Here is an 8857-nt window from a genome sequence, read left to right on the forward strand (position 1 = left end):
CGCCCTGCACCTCCCAGCTTTGGTCTACGCAACACTTCCGGGCTGTCCGCTTCCGGCCGGGCCCGCTGTAGCCTCCAGCTTCCTGTGTCTGGTTAGGACCCGGTCGGGCCCGTCCTGTGCACCGCCCCCTGACCCGGCGTCCCTGGACTCCCCTCCGTGCGAGCACGGCCTCATGGCCGGAGCCCGGCGCTTTCGGTTCCGGGAGAAGCCAGGCTCCGGAGCCGAAGGGGCCGTGCTGGAGATCCGGGTCCCGCAGGTGTGTGCAGTGGTACCCACGTGGAAGTGCACCCTCGTTAGAGCGTCGGGAGTGGGGAATCCTTCAGTTCTTCGCTTGGTTCAATAACATCGGATCTGGTATGAATCCCGGTAAGGGATTAAATGTGCTCCAGTGAGACATTTAGGGACCATGCCAGGACACTGAATTCTACCAGCAAAGTGGCTGTCTTGTCCTGTGATGGTAACGTAAGAACTTTTTTGAAAGCATATATCAATATATCTAACAGCCCCCCCCCCCAACACACACCTCTGGGTAATTTTGATTGAACCTCTGACTGTTAGGCAAGTGCACCACCACTGAGGGATATCCTAATAATATAACCTGGATTTAAGTTTGGCAGTTTACATTTAGGGAAAGGACACAGAAGGCATGGGGTACTACTGGCTTCACAAGTCAGAATAATGCACCGAAATGTCTTAATAGCCGCATGCATGATTTGATAACATCTAAAGTTAAATTGCTTAAGGAGTTTCTATGAAACTTTTAGTAAATAAGACCATAGGGTGACTAGTGAGGTGCATTGGACAGGAAGGATTACAGTGATGGCGCCAGAACTGTATGCTACAATGGTCAAAGGAAACTTTATACAAGGTCCTATAATCTTGTGAGATTCTCAGAAAGCTACAGGTTACAGCTATGAGGTTACATTCAAGGTGAGACAGCTTCATGAGAAGCTCATTTGTTGTTATTTTGTTTTCTTTGTGTGGTTTTGAGACAGTCTCACTCTGGCTGTAGCTGTCCTGGAACTGGCTCTGTAGACCAGGCTGTCTCCACTTCCTAAGAGTCAAAGGTGTGCATCACCAGGCGTTGCTGGTTTTTGTTATTTTAACATTCTGGTTTGAAATATCTCTGTATAAAGAACTTTGCTCCTCTGTAGACAAACTGGACAGTGATGTTTTGTTAGTTGTACTCAATTTGACCCTCACCTGGTGAGAGATTTCAACCAGACTCAGGGATAAGCAGCTCTTTACTTTCCCATGTACTGCTTATTTCTGTCTGCCCTGTCTCAGCATTTCTGTGTTACAGGGGACAACACAGCATAAGAAGCAGACCAAATCAGAACTTATTTCCTGTAGCCTCCAAATGTCTTCATGTCAAAAACTCTTGAATTTCCTTACAAATTGAGGGAATAAAGATACTCTCTATGAGTAAAGAAGCCCAGTTTCTTTATACAAAGATCTGCATTTCTTCTAGAAACATTCTTCTCAGGTCTTTATTTTTAATGTACTCAAAGGTAAAGTCTAGCAGGCCAGGCCTTTACTCAAAGCCCAGCCCATTGTGTTGTAGGCATGTGTATATATGAGTCAGGGTATCATGCTTAGGCATTGATATTGAGGCAGGATTTCATTATGCAGCTCTGGCTGGCCTGGAACTACCAGAGATCTGCCCACTTCTGCCTTTCAGGTGTATTAAAGCCGTGTACCACCATACTCTGCTTTATTTATTTTTTCATAGATTCTTTTTTTTTGCTGGGCATGGTGGTCATGCCCTTAATCCCTCCTTTAATCCCAGCATTTAAGGGGCAGAGGCAAGAGGATCAGTGGAGTTTGAGGCCAGTATAGTCTGCATAGCCAGTTCCAGGACACGCCCAGCAGCATAGTGACTGTCTCAAAAATGAAGATCAGGAAGTTCTTTGAACTGCTGAATCACCCATCTGGTCCCTATGTTTGCCCTATAACCGCATTTAAACCATGTGCATAAATATACACGTATACACTTTTGTAATTTTAAGTAAGCAAAGCAATGTTCCTCTGGCTTTTCCCATCATTTATTCTCCAGTGTTCTTCATACTTCTTACCTCCAGCTGTCAGTATCAATTGCCCTCCCTCCCTGCTCCCCAAATAGTTTATTTTGGAATCAAAGTCTATACAGTCCTGGCTGATTGAACTCGAGATCCACCCACTGCAGCCTTCAAGTGTTGAGATTAAAAGGGCGTGTCACAACATGGGCATTTTATGATTATAGGTGTTTTGCCTGCACCACCTACATGTAGTGTCCTTAGAGGCCTCAGAGGCTGTTAGGTCACTTGGAACCAGAAGAGCCAGATGTTTGCTAGCTGCCATAAAGGTGCTGGAAATTTAACCCTGGTCCTCTGGAAAAGGAGAGCTCTTTTCAATCCCTATTATCGCTATTTTTAATTAGGGTCATGACATTTTGGCTTGATTGACCTCGAGCTTGGGGCCCTCCAGTCTCCAACCCCCTTCCATTGCTGGAGTGATTGTGCACCACCATACCCATCCATGCAGTTTGTTCGAGAACTGAATGAGGTATGGCCCTGATTCCAGTACAGCTTAGATAAGCTTTGCTGTTTGCCAGGCTATCAGGGTACCCTTTCCTCCAGAAGACAGGCTGGAAGCCTAGATTTCTGTTGCTAATATGCAGTGCTTTGTGCCTGGCATTGGATTACTACCCTATGGAGACAGTATCTGGAGTTGACTCAAGCCCTGAAAGATTCTAAAAGGCTCTCCTTTGTCTTTTAGAATTCAGCTCCACACATGCCTCCTCCTGAGGGACATGTAATGCAGGGTACGTCCAAGTCAAGCTTCCAAGGATACAGGGATGAGAGATAGGGACACAGCTCAGATGGTACAGGGTTTGCTTCCCAGCACTTGGTAAAACTAGCTGTGTTGGCACATAGCTGCAGTCCTAGTACTTAGCAAGTACTGCCAAGAAGATGAAAAGCTCATGGTCATCCTGGGCTACACAGCTTGAGCTACAAGAGACCAGTGTCTTTAAAAAGCAAAAATGAGCCAGTGATGACACATGCCTTTGTTGCAGCACCTGGGAAGCAGAGGCATGTGTATCTCTGAAGTTGAGGCCAGCCAGTCTTGTTTACAGAGTGAGTTCCAGAAGCCAGGGCTACACAGACGACCCTGTCTTGGAAAAAAATCAAAAACAATTAAGGATAGAGATGGCTCAGGTAAAGTCACTGCCTCCAAGCTGGACAGCCTGACCTGAATTTTACCCACCCCTATATCCTACATGGTGGAAGCAGCTGGCAAATCCTGACTTCCATATATGCCCCCTCCTCCAACAAAGTAAATGTAAAAAAAGAGATAGCTATTTTTGTTTAGAAGAAACCCAGTATCTTCTTGTACCTAGAATTTCTAAACTTCTGTGGCCAATAAAACTCCTGATCTCCCACTCAGTTATGCCTGTGGGCTGTAGTCAAACAGCACTTGTTTGGGCAACCCTGCCTGTCTGTCCCTTCTACACCCTCATATCGTTTTGCTTTACTGTTGCAGCCTTTATTACCAGATACCCTTGTTTTTTCGCATCACTGTCCAGTAATATGTATGGTGTACACTGTAGACTAATTCCAACACCTAGGAGACTGGGGCAGGAGGCCAGCCTGGGCGGCACTGGACTAAAAACACAGGTTTCAGAACAGAGAGGACTGTCAGTGGATGTCAAAGATTAACTTTTTTTTGCAGGTCCTGCATGTCCAGTATGGGATGTATGTTTGGCCCTGTGCTGTAGTCCTGGCCCAATACCTGTGGTTTCACAGAAGACTTCTGCCAGGCAAAGCTGTCTTAGAGGTAACCAGTTACTAGAATGCTGTGCCTTCATACTTCATTTTGTTTGGTAAAGTTTCTGAACTGGGAAGAGCCCTGAGTTCAATTCCCAGCAACTACATGGTGGCTTACAACCATCTGTGATGGGATCTGATGTCCTCTTCTGGTATGGCTTAAGATAACAATGCACTCATGTACATAAAATAATTCTTCAAAAAGAATTGCAGCAAGTACACACTCTAAAGGAAATTAATTCCTAAACCTAAAGTTTAGACTGCTTGTCACCAGGGGCAGTGTTATATCCCCTTAGTCCCAGCTTTGAGATGCAACAGATGCTCAAACCCAGAAACATGCAAAATATCTCATTTGATATTGGAAAGCTAAATTATTCTTAAATACCATCTTCATTTAGATTGGAGCTGGAGTGAGCCTTCCAGGGATTTTGGCTGCAAAATGTGGTGCTAAAGTAATACTATCTGACAGCTCAGCATTTCCTCACTGCCTGGATATCTGTTGGCAAAGTTGCCAGATGAATAACCTGCCACAGGTGCAAGTGGTAGGACTGACATGGGGCCACATAGCCAAGGACATTCTGTCTTTGCCACCACAAGACATCATTCTTGGATCTGATGTGTTCTTTGAACCAGAAGGTAAGTTTAATTTATAGCCAACTTTGCCAGATATGCTTTACAAACCAACTTAAAAGAACCTCACCCCTTCCCAGACTTTGAAAGCATTTTAGCCACAGTATACTTTCTGATGCAGAAGAATCCCAAAGCTCAATTTTGGTCTACATACCAGGTCAGAAGGTGAGTGTGGACAACTTTCAGCCATTTAATAATGGAAATGCATTAAAACAAAGACCTAAAGTTGACAAAAATCATCTTTCTTTTAAGTGCTGACTGGTCACTTGAAGGCTTGCTCTACAAATGGGATATGAGATGTGTGCACATTCCTCTGGAGTCTTTTGATGCAGACAAAGAAGACATAGCAGAGTCTACCCTTCCAGGAAGACACACTATTGAAATGCTGATTATCTCCCCTGCAAAGGACAGTTTCTGATTGTACCCCAAGCTATTCTGGGCCAATGTCAAGACTGAATAACCTGGCATAAAGATGAATTCCCTTGAGAAAATTCAGAGCTGTGAAGATGGTTTGAAAAGGACTTGGACTGATCTTAGTAATTAAAGTTGATATTGAGATGCCACTAAAGTAGAGCTTGTTTAATTAAAAGTATTTAGATTAAGCTGAAGAAAATAAAAGACCAAGACATATTCTCAAAAAAGCTAACACCAAGTAAACACTTTAATCAAACAAAGAAACAATGGTTATAGTACAGAATATTCATAAGCAAAAGATACACCATGTTTTAAGTACTTACAAAGTTACAAACCATTTGCTTCCTTAACATTTTCTGATTTTTTTTTAAAGTTCACAACACAAAAATTATCAGATTTACCATTTTGCGCTTTTTTTTTTTTGAGGGAAAAGGGGGGGTGTATTTATCATCAGCTAGATGTGCTCACTGTATGCTCCATTATTTATATGCAAGGCCCGGGTGACTGGAAGTGCAGTTGTCAGGCATTTTAATAAACTGGACAGCCATTTGTTTCTGCACGACAAGGCATCTTTACACAGGAGCAATCAGGAGAAAACAGGAAACAGCCAAGCACTCTGCACTGCAACACGCCACCTTAACAGCTAACCAGCATTACTCAACTGCTACACAACTGCGCCTAGTGCACAAAAATACATAAGAGAAGAGATTAGAATTGTGTTGGGTAAACAATCCTTAAAAAAAAAAAAATTAAGTCTTTTCACCTGAAAAGTCTTTATACAAATTTGGGTTCAGATTATCATTTAGACCTGAAGGTAAATAACATATATGAACAAATTACAACCAACTTTCATAGGTTTTTAATTTTTAAGGAGTGAAGGCAATGTTGAGTCAATCTGCTGACAGCTTTAGGCTGTATGTAAATGGCTGCACATGTTTCTTTATTAAGTCAGGAGGCCACAAATTAGGTTACCAATCTGTTTAATTTCAAACAAAAAAAGTCAGCACTATAAACAAAAATGAAATTTTACCTCAAATATCCAATCCAATAATGAAATCTGAAGTCGCTCACCTCACTAAATTACAAGAAATTTGAATAACAGCAACAAAATGGCACATAAAATGAAGTTTGCCACCTGAGGCAGATTAAAACAAGTAAAAAGTTAGACAAATGTTACAAAATAACCTTTTTAATAGCCAGTTGCTTGTTCCAAGGACTCTTCCACGGACCGATGGACTGAGTTTGTGGTCCTTTCCCCCAAAGTCCTCTGTTAAGCTGCTTGCCGATCCATCTAGATTTGAAAAGAAAGAGTTCAGTTACTTTCCACCACTACAAAGGTACCAAAGTATACATGTGGTTTTGGTTTCAGTGGCAGGCATGTACTTACTAAGGCTCTGGTGAAACAAGTAGGTTACAGAAGGTTCCACCCGGCCATTATCAGTTTTTAAGAGGCCCAAATGGGAGCTTTACCACCAGCACGCTCGGATATATGTGATTCTTGGCCAAATAACCAAGGCAAAAAAAAAAAAAAGGCAAGGGAGGGAGGGTTTAAAAGAAACAAAAAAAAAAAAGGGAGGGCAGGATGGGGCTGTATCCAAACAAAAACTTGCTCTCAGAAATTAGTCTACACTTTAAGATGTTTGAAAATGAAACATTTGGCAGTTGAGGATGTTCTTAATCAGCTACTTAGGGCCCTTTCCTTTAAAAAAGAAAAATAGGACCAAACAATTTTAGAGTTAAAGACACACTATCCTTTCCCCACCCGGTGCAGATCAATACCTGTAACTTCCTTTTGGGATTCCAAAAGTGCATTGCTTCTTAATTGCAATTCCTTTGCCTCATCCATTAGAGTAAGAAGTCCCAGTCAGTACAACACAGTTGCACTGATTGTTTTTCTCTATGAGGATAGTGCATCTTTAACATTTAAAGACAAACCTGCTCCAATACACGCCCACAGAAACTGGTCCCTGGAGGATCAGCCAAATCAGTTAAAATCTGCAATACTGGCCAATATTCTTTTATCAAACAGGAGACCGCAGCTTTAAAGGGGGAAAATGCAGACGTTGGATAAAAACAGCAAGAAATAGTCATTTTCATTAATAGGTCTCAAACAGCATGAAACAGCCATTACTATCTAAGCTTTACACAATCCTCTCTGCAGACCCCTCTTCAGCACTCCCAAAGCCGAGTAACTTCAGAGTAGCAGTACTCTTTTTAACACCAGGAGTCTCTTTTATGCTACCACGGCTCAAAAAACCTACTCCATACCCCACGGGAGTTAGGGCGTGTCTCAGATTCCCGCAGACATTACCATTTTCTTAAGATGAAACTGCTCCCTCTTCTTCTGGAGACTTGGGTGGGCTCTTGGACCGCGACCTAGACTTGGACTCTCTCTTCGACACTGGAGGAGGACTTCTGGATCTGGACCTGGATCTAGACCTGGATCGAGATCTGGAGACCGACGAGGACTTGGACTTGGATCTTCGGGCAGATCTGGACTTGGAGGTCGACCTCGAGCGCGAACGAGTGCGGGACCGAGACTTGGAGCGGCTGTAGCGAGAACGGCTTCGGGACCTGGAACGGCTCCGGCTCCGGGATCGGCTGCGCCGGCGGCGGCGAGGACTGCGAGTGGGACGCGAACGACGCGACGGGGTGAGCTACGGGCCGCCGGTCCTGCCCCGCCCGCTCTACCCGCCCCGCCGCCATTATCTGGCTGCCAGGCGCCATTTCCCTCGCCGCGAGGCGGGGTCTCGCACGGAGTGGCCTGGCCCTGCCGCCGCCCGGGCCACGAGGGAGGGGCCCGCTCCACGTGCTCCGCGTACCTTTGTGCCCGTCCGCCTCCCGCTCCGCCCTCGGCCCTACTCACCTGCGGCTCCGCCGCCCGTAGCCGCCGCCGCCGTACCTACGGGGTGGCGGTCCCCGGCGGCTGTGGTGCGAGTCAGGCGGGCGGCCGTAGCGCGCCATCTGCACCCGCAGCTCGCGGCCATCAAGCACGGCCCCATCCATGGCGTCCATGGCGTCTTCGGCGTCGCGCTTGTCGTGGAACCGGACGAAGGCGAAGCCGCGGGACTCCTTGGTGTAGCGGTCCCGCGGGATGTACACGTCGCCGACGCGCCCATACTTCTCGAAGACGCGCCTCAGGGTGTCGGGCGAGGTGCGGTAGGTCAGGTTGTCCACCTTGAGGGAGGTCATGCCCTCCACATCGGGAGGCGGGCGGCCGTAGCTCATGGCTGCGAAGCGGCGCCGGGACCCTAACGCCCTGGATAGGCCCTCGCTCTCAGGAAACGCGGCTCCCTCCGGCTTTCGGTAGCTACAGTCCTAACTACAGTCCGCGTGGATCAGCCGGGAGCTGCAAGGCCGCCGCAGAGCACCCTCACGGGAAGGACTCCTAAGCAGCAACTAAACGGCGGGCGGGCCCCAGCGCATATTTATATCCATCGTCACAAAATGGCTCCCGCGCCACCCGGAAATGAATCTCCTGATTGGCTCATTCTGCCGCGTTGCGTAACGTCGCTGCCGCGCGCCTCGCCCCTCCCGGGCGCGCCTGCGCACGGCGCGGCGGGCAGGCGGAAAGCGCGCAGTCACTGCTGTGGGGAGGGGGAGCGGCCCCCTGAAGGCAGTTAGAAAGCCCGCCAAATGCTCTTCCGTGGGCGAGGCCCGCGAGGACGCGGGGAGGGGGAGAGAACTAAGTTCTACGGAGGGAGGAAGAGGAAGCGCTCCCCACCAGGGCCCCGCCCTCCTCCCCACGCCAATACGCGGGCTCCACGCGCCGTTCTGTCTGGCCTTCAGCCCCGCCTGTCAGGGGGGATACTGTGCTCCCGTTTGCCTCTCTGTTTCCCTGGCTGCCTCTCGTTCCCCTCTCCCGGCGCTCCTGACTTAGGCTCCCTGCGTTGGGCTATCTTGGTTTCACTCCTCGGGGCCTTTCCTGTCCCCGAAGGGACCGGTAGTGTAAACCTAGCCACAGCGCGCGGGCATCCCCTCCCCCCACCCCTACCGAGCATTGAAGA

General features: G+C 47.4%; 2 protein-coding genes across 10 annotated transcripts; one reads left to right on the forward strand and one right to left on the reverse strand.

Annotated features, from left to right (window-relative positions):
* The first annotated feature begins 78 nt into the window (after positions 1-78).
* METTL23 (methyltransferase 23, arginine) lies at positions 79-4994 on the forward strand. Of its 4 annotated transcripts, XM_080923797.1 has the most exons (6): positions 128-366; positions 2420-2544; positions 3712-3816; positions 4205-4442; positions 4517-4601; positions 4689-4994. In XM_080923797.1, the coding sequence occupies exons 2-6, from the start codon at positions 2518-2520 to the stop codon at positions 4852-4854; spliced, it is 621 nt and encodes a 206-aa protein (XP_080779923.1). In that variant the 5' UTR covers positions 128-366; positions 2420-2517; the 3' UTR covers positions 4855-4994. The 4 variants fall into 4 exon arrangements, with proteins under 4 accessions (XP_080779922.1, XP_080779923.1, XP_080779924.1 ...); XM_080923796.1 differs by lacking the exon at positions 2420-2544 and having other exon boundaries at positions 79-256; XM_080923798.1 differs by lacking the exon at positions 2420-2544.
* A 72-nt stretch (positions 4995-5066) lies between these two features.
* Positions 5067-8658, reverse strand: SRSF2 (serine and arginine rich splicing factor 2). 6 transcript variants are annotated; one of them, XR_013975188.1, is made up of 4 exons: positions 7717-8658; positions 6786-7472; positions 6036-6141; positions 5067-5528 (listed from the first exon to the last, which is right to left on the reverse strand). XR_013975188.1 is itself a non-coding variant. In XM_080923801.1 (3 exons), the coding sequence occupies exons 1-2, from the start codon at positions 8076-8078 to the stop codon at positions 7169-7171; spliced, it is 666 nt and encodes a 221-aa protein (XP_080779927.1). In that variant the 5' UTR covers positions 8079-8652; the 3' UTR covers positions 5067-6141; positions 7162-7168. The 6 variants fall into 6 exon arrangements, 2 of the variants coding, with proteins under 2 accessions (XP_080779927.1, XP_080779926.1); XR_013975191.1 differs by having other exon boundaries at positions 7162-7472; positions 7717-8653; XR_013975189.1 differs by having other exon boundaries at positions 5067-6141.
* Between the last annotated feature and the right edge of the window lie 199 nt (positions 8659-8857).

Source organism: Micromys minutus (assembly GCF_963924665.1).
Source record: "Micromys minutus genome assembly, chromosome: 10".
Classification (NCBI taxonomy): domain Eukaryota; kingdom Metazoa; phylum Chordata; class Mammalia; order Rodentia; family Muridae; genus Micromys; species Micromys minutus.

Excerpts from the sequence above, each read along its gene's own strand:
- METTL23 (XM_080923796.1), top strand. The coding sequence starts at position 173 with ATGGCCGGAGCCCGGCGCTTTCGGTTCCGGGAGAAGCCAGGCTCCGGA. Across the intron at positions 4,443-4,516 it reads TGTGTTCTTTGAACCAGAAG|ACTTTGAAAGCATTTTAGCC; the intron begins GTAAGTTTAATT and ends ACCCCTTCCCAG. Across the intron at positions 4,602-4,688 it reads TCTACATACCAGGTCAGAAG|TGCTGACTGGTCACTTGAAG; the intron begins GTGAGTGTGGAC and ends CTTTCTTTTAAG.
- SRSF2 (XM_080923800.1), bottom strand. The coding sequence starts at position 8,078 with ATGAGCTACGGCCGCCCGCCTCCCGATGTGGAGGGCATGACCTCCCTC. Across the intron at positions 7,473-7,716 it reads TACGGGCGGCGGAGCCGCAG|TCCTCGCCGCCGCCGGCGCA; the intron begins GTGAGTAGGGCC and ends TCCCACTCGCAG.